At 41.3% G+C, this 15,394-nt stretch overlaps 2 protein-coding genes across 5 annotated transcripts in view; both read right to left on the bottom strand.

Annotated features, from left to right (window-relative positions):
* Positions 1 to 5,506, bottom strand: part of LOC109889683 (coiled-coil domain-containing protein 136) — a 63,308-nt gene extending 57,802 nt beyond the window's left edge. For both annotated transcript variants that reach the window (XR_002255313.2, XM_020481294.2), the window contains exon 1: positions 5,395 to 5,506. Coding sequence is in view for 1 of the 2 variants with exons in the window: in XM_020481294.2 (XP_020336883.1) it covers positions 5,395 to 5,418 (24 nt within the window). In the remaining variant the exon portion in view is untranslated. The remainder of the gene's footprint in view (positions 1 to 5,394) is intronic.
* LOC109889682 (transmembrane and coiled-coil domain protein 3-like) overlaps positions 2,168 to 15,394 on the bottom strand; it is a 43,569-nt gene continuing 30,342 nt past the window's right edge. Inside the window, exons 3-8 of one of the 3 annotated variants that reach the window (XR_004209788.1) lie at positions 11,369 to 11,458; positions 10,949 to 11,253; positions 10,260 to 10,703; positions 9,420 to 9,555; positions 4,302 to 9,073; positions 2,168 to 4,173 (exon numbers count right to left, since the gene is read on the bottom strand). Coding sequence is in view for 1 of the 3 variants with exons in the window: in XM_020481293.2 (XP_020336882.1) it covers positions 8,771 to 9,073; positions 9,420 to 9,555; positions 10,260 to 10,703; positions 10,949 to 11,253; positions 11,369 to 11,458 (1,278 nt within the window). In the remaining 2 variants the exon portion in view is untranslated. Of the gene's footprint in view, positions 9,074 to 9,419; positions 9,556 to 10,259; positions 10,704 to 10,948; positions 11,254 to 11,368; positions 11,459 to 15,394 lie in introns of all 3 variants that reach the window. The other 2 variants (XR_004209789.1, XM_020481293.2) reach the window with 2 other exon arrangements.

The raw sequence follows: 15,394 nt of genomic DNA, 5'->3' as shown, positions 1-15,394 counted from the left end.
GAAGTAAGGGAGATTTTGTGCAAAAAAAACAAAGGGTTAAATATGTGTAAAAGAAAGTATCTATATATATATATATATATATATATATATATATTTCTGGAACTTTCTTATATCTCCTAGATATAGGACAGACACTTCAAAACCTTATTCCTTATTATTTTTCTTTTGACTGTATTTCTTGCCATTTTCAGAATGTCTTATTCAATGTGTTTCTATGGGCTATAGAAGTAAAGATTCATTATATATTTGATATATATATATATGTTTTATATACCTAAAAGAGGCCTAAAAGTCTAAATATCTAAATGATACATGGTACGACCATTTTAAAACACTTCCATATGTTATTTTATAATGCATTTACGTGATTATTTTTTAATAATCAAACCGAAACTGAACCGACCTAGAAAAACACTAATCTCTCAGCAATGTGTGTGTGTGTGTGTGTGTGTGTGGTCCTAACTTTACTATCCTTTTGGGTAGCAAAAGTCCTCACAAGGATAGTAAAACAAAGAACATGTGAGGACATTTCGCCTGTCCCCAAAAGGAAAGATGCTATTTTAGATTTAAGGTAAGGTTAAGGATTAGGCAAAATATAATTTGCATGTGTGTGGCTGTGGAGGCTGACAGCTAGCTCTGTGTAGATTGCTGATCCATTGTTCCTTTCCCCTCCCCCGGTTTGAGTTTCTCTCTTTCTCGTGTTTACTGCTAATGAACAGCGCTCATTCTAAAAAACGATTCTCAAGTATACGTCCTCCCCTCACCCCCCCCTCTCCACTCTTCTCTTTCTTCCTCCTTCTTTTTTTTCTCTCACTCACATCTGGCCGCTTATCTACGACTGTCTTTCTCACATATGGCAGCTTATCTACGCAACAAGCCAGAATCGTGACGTGAGACAGAGTCTGAAAATATGACTCTAGAGGACTAGATGAGAAGAGAGTAGAAGAGAAGAGAGGAGAGAGGGCTTAACTCCTCGTTGGCCTCCCTCCTTCACCAGAGGATGTTCATATCACAACACTGTCACAAAGCAGGAAGTGCTCACACATGAATCAAGCAGCATCTTTTATCTGAATGAGAAAGGTGTTCAAAACAACATGTTTTCCTATATCTGTACAGCACTGAGAAACAAACACGTGTGATGTGACAGAATTGTCTGTAAATGGAGTGCATATAAATATGTTGGTGTGTGTGTGTGTGTGTGAGAGATAAGGACAGAAAACAAGATCCAAGAGTCAACGCGACAAGGAAATTCAACAACAGACAGAAAGATTAATGTCTCTTCAGAACCAGTTTCATCAATTCCACATGTCTGTTTCCTCAAACAGATGTACCGTCAGATGAGGAAGTGGTTGCCACAGACACACACAGGGGTAGTTTGGTAAAACTAATCCCGTCCGAATCGTGCACTGAAAAAACGGACATGCTGGGGTAATTATTACAAAACCGACATTCTATGGTAATACTAGTCCCATAAGATGCATCTCTGTGTAAACTGAACTATAAAAATATAATTACCATAGCAATTCTATGCATCACAAAGACCATGACAGCCATATTGAATGTACTGTCAGATTGTCATGGTCTGATGGGCTTTCATGGGTTGAACAGCCGCAGCCACAGCATTGGCAAGAGAAGTTAGGCAATAATATGCATCACAAATACCATGTCAGCCATATTGGGTGTATCCATGAATGTACTGTTAGATTGTCATGGTCCGAGGGACTTTTCCTGCTCTATTTCTACGTCTGAACAGCCACAGCCACAGCAGAGCCAGGGGACTGATGGGAGGTTAGGAATGTTGACTTCATGCAGTGGTAGTCAGTGTTTCTCAGAGAGAAGAGAACTCGTTTGTCCTGGAAGGCCAAGAGAATATTCCCAGAGAGAATGTTCCCATTGTGAGGTCATAAGGAGGAGAGTTCTCCTCGGATCCTCTCAGCCAAACATACTGTGGTCTTTGTTTTGTCTATGTGTTTTAACATGCCGAGATGATGATGGAATGTATAGTTTGTATGGTTTGTTTGAGTGATAATGAGCCGGTGTTTGGAGGATATATTGGCATGTGTTGTTAGGTTCGAGATGTGCCAATATATCCTCCAAACACCGGCCTTTAGGGCATTATCACTTTTTTACAATGGGTTACCGACATATTCAAATAATGATTGACATATTTTCTCATTTTTATTTTATTTTATTAATTTATTCATACTATTGAATCATTCCACAACATATAGTCCCGACACAAATCTAAGAAATATTGACCATGAACATGGGTGTGACATGCTGTTGCCTCCGAGTTCCCCTGGATACATGATGTTAGGCAAGTGGGCTATTTATTATACACCTGCACAATCAACTTATTTTACATGGAACGAGTAAAATAAACTTTTCACAATGTTACATTACATTAGGTAATACATGTAATCCAACCTTTGGGTTCAAAACGACAGTGATGCACATTCACCCAACATACAATCTACTGCTTAGGAAAACTGTGCTGCTGCTGCTGTTTTAGCTTCAAGCATAGCTGTGGAGCTGGATGGTTGCTAAGCAACTAAAGCAGCAACTCTGAGGTGCCTTTGAATTAGGGCATTTTAAAGAAGTGCTTTGCTGGGTTATGTAACAATTCAGGGTTCTTACTGATCAAATACTTCCACAGAAAACATAATTTGATATCATGTGTGTTAGTTGAGGAAGATCACTATGATCCTTGGGAACTTGTGAAATGTAAATATTCCCAGGTCACTCAAGCATACATACACTATATGTACAAACGTATGTGGACACCCCTTCAAATGAACGGATTCAGCTATTTCAGCCACATCCGTTGCTGACAGGTCTATGAAATCGAGCACACAGCCATGCAATCTCCATAGACAAACATTGGCAGTAGAATTGCCTTACTGAAGAGTTCAGTGACTTTCATCATGGCACGGTCATAGGATGCCACCTTTCCAACAAGTCCGTTTGTAAAATGTTCTATCCTGCTAAAGCTGCCCCAGACAACTGCCAGTACTGTTATTGTGAAGAAGAAATGTCTAGGAGCAACAACGGCTCACCCACGAAGTGGTAGGCCACACAAGCTTACAGAATAGCATGTAAAAATTGCATGTCCTCGGTGGCAACACTCACTACGAGTTCCAAACTGCCTCTGGAAGCGACGTCAGCACAATAACTGTTCGTCGGGAACTTCATGAAATGGGTTTCCATGTTCCAAGCCTAAGATCACCATGCACAATGCCAAGCGTCTGCTGGTGGTGTAAAGCGCAACGCTATTGGACTCTGAGGCAGTGGGAAAGCATTCTCTGGAGTGATGAATCACACTTCACCATCTGGCAGTCCGACAAACGAATCTGGGTTTGGCGGATGCCAGGCGAACACTACTTGCCCCAATACATAGTTCCAACTGTAAAGTTTGGTGGAGGAGGAATAATGGCCTGGGGCTATTTGTCAAGGTTCGGGCTAGGCCCCTTAGTTCTAGTGAAGGGAAATCTTAGAGTTACAGCAAAAAATGACATTATAGACGACTTTGTGGCAACAGTTTGGGGAAGGCCCTTTCCTGTTTCAGCATGACAATGCCCCCGTGCACAAAGCGAGGTCCATACAGAAATGGTTTGTCGAGATTGGGGTGGAAGAACTTGACTGGCCTGCAAAGAGCCCTGACCTCAACCCCATCGAACACCTTTGGAATGAATTGGAACGCCAACTGCAAGACAAGCCTAATCGCCTAACATCGGTGCCCGGACCTCACTAATGCTCTAGGGGCTGAATGGAAGCAAGTCCCCGCAGCAATGTTCAAACATCTAATGGAAAGCCTTCACAGAAGAGTGGAGACTGTTATAACAGCAAAGGGGGGAACAACTCCATATTAATGCCCATGGCATTGGAATGAGATGTTCAACAGGTGTCCACATACTTTTGGTCATGTAGTGTATATTGTAGGGTTACATGTCTTGTGGTGTGTGTAACAATTTGTTCATGTGTTTCAAAGTGCATTGATACATTGTATTATAATGAATAAAACCGGGATAAACTTTGTTATAATAGAGGGCGAGGTGAAGATAAACATGTGCTGTTGCTATGACAGCATCAACAGGAAATAGGAAGGGTCTTGTACTGCCAGAGCAGTTTAAATCATCGCCTGAAAGTTGGTTGGCGAGGTCATAACTTTCCCATCTGAGAAATAAACACACACACACACACAAATTAAGGGATGGCATTGATGTAACATAAAAAAATGATTTTGATGTGACAATGAATTTGCACACATTGTCTAAACTTTCTCTACGAAAAAATTATCTCACCCTCACCCCATTTTCCTCCAGTAGCGCTTTACAGTACTCACTTCCACGACCCATCCCCTGGCCTGCTGTGGTCACCATGCCAACCTGAGGAGGCTCTCCAGCCCCTCTGCTCTGCGGCTTTGTCCTAAATTGCATTCCCTATATAGCGCACTAAAGTCCATAGGCTCTGGTCAAAAGTAGCGCACTATATAAGGAATAGGGTGCCTTTTAGGATGTATCCTCTGTGTGTCTGTAGAGAATTGATGAAGTCCCAGGATAATTACTAGCTCATTATGAAGCAGAGCCAAGTTAATAGGCTGCAGCCAGCCACACACACACACACACACACACACACACACACACACACACACACACACACACACACACACACACACACACACACACACACACACACACAGCTGGGAAGTAATGAATGGAAAACACTCAACGATGAGGTTACATCCAGACAGCTCTCTCTCTCTCTCTCTCTCTCTCTTTATGTGCATAATAAACACAGCTTTACAGAAAACAGATTGGAGAGAATTGAGAAATTATTGCCCCTCCATTTATACCCACTACTACATCTCTTAATCCCTGTGTCCCAGAGCGTGTGTGTAGCTCGTAGTCATATCTATGCTCTCTGTGTCATACACATCTGAGATGCTTGTGTTTTCCTCTAGAGGCCTTCGCTGTTCCACAAAGCCAACCAGAGCTAGTCCACCCACACAACACACACAAACTGAGAGTGGGGCTGGCTGTTTTAAGCTCCAACCTCCCGGTCTATGGCTCCCATACCTCACACAGCTAGATAGAGCTATTACATGGGTACCAGTGATCCACACAGTCAGATACAGCTAGCTACAGTATCTTATTTTCATATTTTACTTTTTTGATACTGCTATCTATCTAGAGTTAGAACACTGTACACATACATATTTTCTTTATCTCTATGCATCTATGTACCATCCTCATTCCTTCTCTCTCTCTCTCTCTGCACTTATTCCTGACATGCCAGTAGTCACAAATTCGGTCACGCAGGCTCAAACATACACACACACGGCACTGCCAGATAGGAGACCCACATCGCAGAGGCAGAGGAAATCTGTTTTCTTACCCCCACTGCCAGGCTAAGCAGCATCTCTTTCTGTGAACATCAACACTACCCTAGAAACCCATGGATGGCCGCCCTGTTGGAGACAACACACACAGAGAGAAAGAGGGGTCATTTTTGCCATAGTTACACTGGAATCGATCCACGGACAGACAGACCTTGATTCACTGCAGTGTTAGACGGAAACTAGATGGGAGAGAGCTTAGTAGAGGAATCATGTCATGATATATCATGGCCAGTCGAGGCTGCTGTTGCACTGTTCAGGTAACTATTCATCAGGATTTTTGTTGAAGCACTTACACCCCCTTGTGGTTATAGAACAGACCTGGACAGTTGACAGCTCAACTTTATCAATGGAGAAACCTCAGACATGAATGAACTAATAATTACTTTATTTCATTAGTTTATTCATTATTTTGACCATTACTGTCATCCATACCACTAAGGTGGTATTCCTGACTTTAATTTAATTTATTTATCATAGGCAAATATCTGACAGGCAAGCACAAAATATCCCACTCACTCAAATATCATGGAGTGGTTTGTTGACTACATTTTTTTGTTTAATTTAAACAGAATTGTCGCATACAAGAAGGCACATAATGTATGAGAGCAGGTAAATCATATTATTATGCAGTGAAGATGAATAAGAGACTGTAATGAATCTAATCCATGTTCACTGAAGATGAATAAGAGTCTGTAATGAATCAAATCCATGTTCACTGTAGATGAATAAGAGACTGTAATGAATCAAATCCATGTTCACTGTAGATGAATAAGAGACTGTAATGAATCAAATCCATGTTCACTGTAGATGAATAAGAGACTGTAATGAATCAAATCCATGTTCACTGTAGATGAATAAGAGACTGTAATGAATCTAATCCATGTTCACTGAAGATGAATAAGAGTCTGTAATGAATCAAATCCATGTTCACTGTAGATGAATAAGAGACTGTAATGAATCAAATCCATGTTCACTGTAGATGAATAAGAGACTGTAATGAATCAAATCCATGTTCACTGTAGATGAATAAGAGACTGTAATGAATCTAATCCATGTTCACTGAAGATGAATAAGAGTCTGTAATGAATCAAATCCATATTCACTGAAGATGAATAAGAGACTGTAATGAATCTAATCCATGTTCACTGAAGATGAATAAGAGTCTGTAATGAATCAAATCCATGTTCACTGTAGGTGAATAAGAGACTGTAATGAATCTAATCCATGTTCACTGAAGATGAATAAGAGACTGTTATAAATCTAATCCATGTTCAGGTAAATTCTTCAGGTGTATCAAAACAGAGGAACATAAATAATCTCTGTACCCCCTGTTTAGCAGGTACTATAGTTAGAAATTAAAATGTTAAAACGGTTATTACGTAATAATTGCAAAATTCCGGTAACTTTCCCCAAATTCACAGTTGGAAGATTCCTGGAATCAAAATGGGAATAAGCAGAGAATTGGGAATCCTAATAAAACAGGATTTATGGAAAACATGGACATTTTGGGAAAGTTACCCGAGTATTGCAACACTAGAACCATCTTAAACTGTGCTGTAAAATAAAGTATTACCCAAATCTCATACTGTACGTACAGTCAGCAGCAGGTAAATAACAACAACCCTGTCTGTGCGTGACTAGGTCAATACAAACAAACAAATTAGAGGAAATGTTATTACAACAAACAAACATTAGATATGGTCTGTATCTGTCATGTTAAGTCCACATACAGATACTAGTCCTCGTGCTAGTCGACCCCCCAGACCCCCAAATATACTCCTTTTATGGCTTATCTCTATCCACTGTGGAGTATATGTAAGGCTGCTCAATGCTCAGTTGCTTCTCATTGTACTAGAGTAGCTAGCTAGCCTATCACCCATTGGAACAGAAAAAGTGTTTCAGAGGAACATTAAAAGAACCCAATGCCTCATATGACTGTGTTATAGAGAGTCCACTACTTCCTCTTGAAGGTCAACAAACATCAATCAATTGGCCAAATCAACCTTATCAGTCCCTCCTCCTCTCCGATAAATACTTTCTCTATCTATTAATTATAACTATTGGCATTCGGTATTATTGAAATATGGAAATAGTAGGGGCGACTGAGAAAAACAAATTGATACAATTTAAGGACAAGTGGCAAACAATAATGCAGGCACTAGGGATGGGGGTGTGAGCATGCTGTTTCTGGGCAGATGAGATGTAGACATTGTTTGGCTGTGTCTGTAATTTGTTGTTCGTATGTATACGTTTCTATATGGAGAAAAAAAAAATATGATTTTGTTTTTACATCCCCCAAACATTCAGACAGCATCCCGTCATTTCTCCATCTAGAGGGAAACAGAGAACAACCTTTCCTAAAAACAAACAAACAAACAAGTGGCTGTTAAAAAAAAAAAAGCAATCAAACATATTTCACTTTTAAAATGTATCCAATAAAAGAAGTAAACTAACCAAGTCAACAGCAGTTGTAAAAGAAGGCTGACAAACTTCTGACTGCAGGCAAGGTAATAGAGAAGGAATGAGGATTGGCTGTAAGACATAAGCCTTAAGACATAAAAGATCAAAACAAGATGTCCACCTCCCTGACTCCTGTATTGTGGACTGTAGTCTCTGTCGTAGAATGTTGGCAGGGCTGAGTTGTGTGTGTGCATGTGTGTATTGATGGCGTGGATAGGGTGAAGAACCATGAACCTCTGCGACCGTAAGACAACCGTGATGCAACCGTGCCCTCTGATGATTGTGTGCCGTGACCAACCTACCAACCCTGTCAGAGACATTGGAGATTGTGATCCAACAATATACCGTATAATGAACAGTCAGTCAGTTAGTAACCATGCTTTACCCAGCTCCCATCTTTCCCCGATCATGCTTGCTCTATCGCAATTCTTCTGTACTATGCACGTGATCTGACTGTCTGGAAATTATTTGTTGTAGTGTGTTCTGGACAGCATCAGCTCTTCTGACCAATGGAGAACCTATATGTTGAAGTCAGTAGTCTCTCATGATGGACTTAACACTGCGAGACTTGTTTCTGGGAGCATCGATTAAACCTTACAATTGCAAGAAACAGCATTGATCAAGGATTACAACATTCTCAAGCAGTGTGGTTGTCGTTTCTGTTGTTATGTCAGCCATTGTGTGTTCATTCACCCCACAATGTCTTGATATTCAGTGTTATTTTAGGTGATGCGATTAACCAGTCAGTGACCATGCTTTGCTAGCTCCATTTCCCCCCAGCGGACTTCTTTTGCATTATGCACCTTCTGCATTTTACTACATCAATAGGCTGTTTTGTTGAAGTTCTGAGATCAGTCCGTAGATCATTTGTTGCAGTGAGTGACATGGACAGCATTAGACTATTGTCCCCCCTCAGGCTGGCACCAGGACCCTCTCCACAGCACACTGTAGATTCTCCCAGTTCCTCCAGAACAGCGCCAACAGACACATGCCCAGGAAGGTGCCCATCACGTGGCGACGGCTCCGCAGTAGGGGTGCGGCGAACTTGGCGGCCGTGGAGACGCATACAAGGATCACGGTGACGATGGCGAGCATGATGTTGATACTTTTACCCAGAAGCACCCTGGCATCACGGGACTCAAGCTGTACCGTTTGTTGCTGCTGCTGCTGGAGCTCTAGTTTAGAGACCCGCGTCTGGCATGACTCTAGGGCCTCCTGTAGAGGGGGAGGGAGAGGGAGGGAAGAACGTGGGCTATAAACCCTGTCTAGAAAATGTCGCCTTTGGGTTCAGAATTCAATTTCAACATAGAAGCAATGGGATTTGTTTCAAATAAAAGCAGTTTAGAGAGTCATCTAGATTGTGTTAATTTATCATCTAGATTGTGTTAATTTATAGGGGAAACCGCAAAAAATATGATGTAATTTTTTTAATATAAATTTCTTTCAATTGATAGTCATTGGCTCTATGACTGGAAGTCTATGGGAACAGCTAGCTGCTGTCATTGTGCTGACGACAGTAGCAATGCACCAGTGTGTGCACCAGTGTGTGTGTGTACAGTACCTGTATGTCTCTAGCCCTCTCGTAGGCTTGGTAGGCCACTCTCTCCTCAATGCTGGCCAGCTCCTGTTTCAGGTCGGCTGTCTCGGCCTGGTGGAGCTCAGTCAGATCATTCAGCTGGTCCTCCAACCGCTCACACCTACCAGGAAATACAATTATATTTACACTGTGATTGGTCATACCTACCAGGAAATAGAATTACATAAACACTCAAATGGGTAAATCCCAGTCTTAGATCAGTTAGGATCGCCACTTTATTTTAAGAATGTGATATGTCAGAATTATAGTAGAGAGAGGGATTTATTTCCGCGTTTATTTCTTTCATCAAATTCCCAGTGGGTCATTTTGCCACAACTTTGGAAGTATGCTTGGGGTCATTGTCCATTTGGAAGACCCATTTGCGACCAAGCTTTAACTTTCTTTACTGATGTCTTGAGATGTTGCTTCAATATATCCACATAATTTTCCTGCCTCATGTTGCCATCTATTTAGTGAAGTGCACCAGTCCCTCCTGCAGCAAAGCACCCCCACAACATGATGCTGCCACCCCTGTGCGTAATGGTTGGGATGGTGTTCTTCGGCTTGCAAGCCTCCCCCCTTTTCCACCAAACATAACAATGGTCATTATGACCAAACAGTTCCATTTTTGTTTCATCAGACCAGAGGTCATTTCTCCCAAAAGTTTTTGTTTTGTCGTTATAAGTTATTGTGTGTAGATTGATGAGGGGAAAAAATATTTAATCAATTTTATAATAAGGCTGTAACGTAACAAAATGTGAAAACAGCCATGGGGCCTGAATACTTTCCGAATGCACTGTATAGTGTATATAACTGTGACCTGACCTGTATCTCTCCTCTTGCAGCGTTTGGGTGATGAAGCTATAGTCTTTCTTGAACTGGGTCTTGAATCCCTCCATGTCCTCCTCCAGCTGCCCCTGGGCCTCCCTGATCTCCCTAACCTCCTCCGTGGTCAGGCCCAGCCTCTCCTGGCTGTCTCCAGACTCCAGGATCTGCCCTGGGGTCATCACCGCCCCGACACCCACTTCTAGACCCAGGCCAACGCCCAGAGCCATTGCGTTCCCGTTGCTGTCCGCCGACAGGGACGTGCCCGAGGAACACTCGTCATCGCTGGTGTACTTGGGCGTGGGCGTGGCGGCAGGGGTCTTCCCACTCACTAAGGTGGCGCTCCCACTCAAGGCCCGCCCGGTTCCTTCAGAGTGGAAGGGAGAGGGCGTGTCGAGGTAGGTCTTCAGGTGAGCAATGTTGTCGGCACTGCCAAACTTGTTCCTGAAGAAAAAGAGAAAAAAAGAAGATGAACTTGTATGATCTATTGTTGTAGATGAACAAATCTGTGTCCTATGGTGGCCTGATGAATCCATATCCACTACAGCCACTGAGGGTGTGCGATAAGACCAGCTGTTTCTTCTGTCCGAGGCCAAAAATCAACCCTTCTGGGTTATCCACTGTGTACACACACACGCACACCTACAGAGGTTAGAGCACATGGTCAGCATGGAACACTGCATCAGTACCTGATGATGTTGGCAAAGTCCCGGGGCTTGCTGAAAAAGAAGGGTGGCGAGAGCGAGACGCCAGGCCCTACTGTCTTGATCTTGTCCAGTGGGTGTCGTCCACTACCACTGCTCACGTTGCTCACGGTGTGGCTTAGCATGTCCTTTGAGCTCTCTTTAGAGATGCTGTGGTGTTGGGAGCTGGCGTCCTTCTCGCTGCTGTCCTTCATCTTCTTATGATACTGCTCAAGCTTTTTCTGCATGTGGGCAATGCTGTGAGCTGACTTCTGGTTCTTCTTCTCAAACACATGCTTGATGCGCCCCACCTGAATCAACATAAGGGGGACATTTAGCAATCAGATTCTATTCTTGTAATAAAATACGAGTGTGAGTGCGAGTGCAAGAAAGAAAAGAAAGTACAACCGTTAAAAAGGTAAACACCTGCTGCTTGTCGACACTGTTCACCAGTTTCAGGTACTCTATCACATTGTCGTCCCGTGACTCCTTCTCAATCTTCAGTTGCTCTGTCACCTTGGGAAGGAGAAGAAGGATACTTTATGGTCCATTCTCCTTACAGAAAAGTTTGTGGTCATACGCACATCTTTAAAAACGTAGGTGCTGGGCTAATGAGGAATACATGTAAAGAACAGGAAGGCCTGCACACTGTTTAATGCTGTTTAATGCTGTTTAACGCTTTATTGACAACATTTCCATTCCAAATGGATATTCATCAGGTCAAACAGACAGCGCTCACATCCCAAAATATACACATTTCATACATGGCGGGTGTGGAAACAATTCAATTCACTTTTGCGCATAGTCAATCATAATTAATCACAGAGGTACATACAGTGCATTCGGAAAGTATTCAGACCCATTGATCATTTTGTTACGTTGCAGCCTTATTCTAAAATGTATTCAATGTATTTTTCTCTCAACAAACTACACACAATACTCCATAATGACAAAGCGAAAACAGTTTTTTTGAAAATTTTACTAATGAAAAATGAAATGAAAAAAATGAAATGGCTTATTTACATAAACTACCATTCAAAAGTTTGTGGCCACTTATAAATGTCCTTGTTTTTGAAAAAAAAGCACATTTTTTGTCCATTAAAATATCATCAAATTGATCAGAAATACAGTGACAACATTCTTAATGTTGTAAATGACTATTGTAGCTGGAAATTGGAAATGGCTGATTCTTAAAAAATGGAATATCTACATAGGCGTACAGAGGCCCATTATCAGCAAACATCACTCCTGTGATCCAATGGCACTGATCATTAGAAAACCCTTTTGCAATTATGTTAGCACAGCTGAAAACGGTTGTGCTGATTAAAGAAGCAATAAAACTGGCCTTCTTTAGACTAGTTGAGCATCTGGAGCATCAGCATTTGTGGGTTCGATTACAGGCTCAAAATGGCCAGAAAAAATGACCTTTCTTCTGAAACTGAGCAATCGGGGGAGAAGGGCCTTGGTCAGAGAGCTATGCCCTGGTCACCATATGTGAACTGATTGCCCCCCATCTATCTTCAGAGTTCATACTGTTAGGTGACCTAAACTGGGATATGCTTAACTTCTTATGGTTGGGGGGCAGTATTGAGTAGCTTGGATGAATAAACAACCTGCTCCTCAGTCTCAGTTGCTAATATATGCATATTATTATTAGTATTGGATAGAAAACACTCGGAAGCTTCTAAAACTGTTTGAATGATGTCTGTGAGTATCACAGAAGTCATACGGCAGGCAAATTCCTGAGTTGAAATCAAAACAGAAAGTGAGAAATCTGAGTTTTGTATGTATTCACCAGAGTCCCCAATGAAGTCCCCTTGAGATATTAATGATGTTGCACTGCCTAGGGGTTCCACTAGATGTCAACCAATAATATACATTTTAATGAGACTTCTATGGTGTTGTGGGAGTGAATGGGAGCAGAATGTATCAGGTGTCTATCAAGCAGCCAGTTTCTGATCACTCTTATTCCTCATGGTACCCACTTGCGTTCCCATGAAGACAAGAAGGAATACTCCGGTTGGAACTTTATTGAAGCTATATGTTAAAAATATCCCAATGATTGATTCTGTACTTAGTTTGAAATGTTTCTTCGACCTGTAATATAGCTTTTTGAAGTTTTTGTCCGATGTAACGCTGACCAGAACGAGCGTTTGGATATGTATACCAAACACGCTAACAAAAGAAGGTATTTGGACATAAATAACGGATATTATCGAACAAAACAAACATTTACTGTGGACCTGGGATTCCTGGAGTGCTTTGTGATGTAGATCATCAAATGTAAGGGAATATTTATCATGTCAATTCTTGTTTATGTTGACGCCATCTTGCGGCTGTGGTGATTTTTACTTCGGAGCGCCGTCTCAGATTACTGCATGGGTTTCTTTTTCCGTTAAAAAAAATCTGACACAGCGGTTGCATTAAGGAGAGGTATATCTATAATTTCATGTGTGTAACTTGTATTATCATCTACATGTATGATGAGTATTTCTGTTGAATCGATGTGGCTATGTAAAATCACTGGATGTTTTTGGAACTAGTGAATGTCCTGCGCCAATGTAAACTCAGATTTTTTTGTATAAATATGAACTTTATCAAACAACACATGCATGTATTGTGTAACATGAAGTCCTTTGAATATCATCTGATGAAGATTATCAAAGGTTAGTGATTCATTTTATCTCTTTGTGATTTTTTTCTCTCTCTCTTTGGCTGGTAAAATTGGCTGTGTATTTTAGTGAGTTGTTGGTGACCTAACATAATCGTTTGTGGTGCTTTCCCCGTAAATCCTATTTGAAATCGGACACTGTGGTGGGATTAACAACAAGCCTACCTTGAAAACGATATAAGATACAGTGGGGCAAAAAAGTATTTAGTCAGCCACCAATTGTGCAAGTTCTGTAATTTTCATCATAGGTACACTTCAACTATGACAGACAAAATGAGAAAGAAATCCATAAAATCACATTGTAGGATTTTTAATGAATTTATTTGCAAATTATGGTGGAAAATAAGTATTTGGTCAATAACAAAAGTTTTTCTCAATACTTTGTTATATACCCTTTGTTGGCAATGACAGAGGTCAAACGTTTTCTGTAAGTCTTCACAAGGTTTTCACACACTGTGCTGGTATTTTGGCCCATTCCTCCATGCAGATCTCCTCTAGAGCAGTGATGTTTTGGGGCTGTTGCTGGGCAACACGGACTTTCAACTCCCTCCAAAGATTTTCTATGGGGTTGAGATCTGGAGTCTGGCTAGGCCACTCCAGGACCTTGAAATGCTTCTTACGAAGCCACTCCTTCATTGCCCGAGCGGTGTGTTTGGGATCATTGTCATGCTGAAAGACCCAGCCGCGTTTCATCTTCAATGATGGAAGGAAGTTGATGGAAGGAAGTTTTCACTCAAAATCTCACGATACATGGGGACAAAGATCGTACTTTTTGGAGAAATGTCCTCTGGTCTGATGTAACAAAAATAGAACTGTTTGGCCATAATGGCCATCATTATGTTTGGTGGAAAAAGGGGAGGCTTGCAAGCTGAAGAACACCATCCCAAAGGTGAAGCACGGGGGTGGCAGCCTCATGTTGTGTGGGTGCTTTGCTGCAGCAGGGACTGATGCACTTCACAAAATAGGTGGCATCATGAGGGAGGAAAATGATGTGGATATATTGAAGCAACATCTCAAGACATCAGTCATGAAGTTAAAGCTTGGTCGCAAATGGGTCTTCCAAATGGACAATGACCTCAAGCATACTTCTGAAGTTGTGGCAAAATGGCTTAAGGACAACAAAGTCAAGGTATTGGAGTGGCCATCACAAAGCCCTGACCTCAATCCTATAGAAAATGTGTGGGTAGAACTGAAAAAGCGTGTGCAAGCAAGGAGGCCTACAAACCTGACTCAGTTACACCAGCTCTGTCAGGAGGAATGGGCCAAAATTCCCCCAACTTATTGTGGGAAGCTTATGGAAGGCTACCCGAAACATTTGACCCAAGTTAAATAATTTAAAGGCAATGCTACCAAATACTAATTGAGTGTATGTAAACTTCTGACCTACTGGGAATGTGATGAAAGAAATAAAAGCTGAAATAAATCATTCTCTTTTCTATTATTCTGACATTTCACATTCTTACAATAAATTGGTGATCCTAACTGACCTAAGACAGGGGATTTTTACCAGGATGAAATGTCAGGAATTGTGAAAAAAGGAGTTCAAATGTATTTTGCTAAGGTGTATGTAAACTTTCAACTTCAACTGTGTCATTTTTCATTTTAATTTGTATTTAATTATAAGTAAGTCACAATTGAATTTCAAGTATATGCAATTTATAGACTATAATGATTTAATACAACGAAATGTTGTTTAAATGTTGAGCTCTTTATGTCCCTACCAGCCTATTGTGTCGCACTCGCAAATCTTTCACAATGTACTATAGCCCATAGCCTTGAAA

Source organism: Oncorhynchus kisutch, linkage group LG4, assembly GCF_002021735.2.
Source record: "Oncorhynchus kisutch isolate 150728-3 linkage group LG4, Okis_V2, whole genome shotgun sequence".
NCBI lineage: Eukaryota > Metazoa > Chordata > Actinopteri > Salmoniformes > Salmonidae > Oncorhynchus > Oncorhynchus kisutch.
This window is presented reverse-complemented; position numbering and strand designations above follow the sequence as displayed.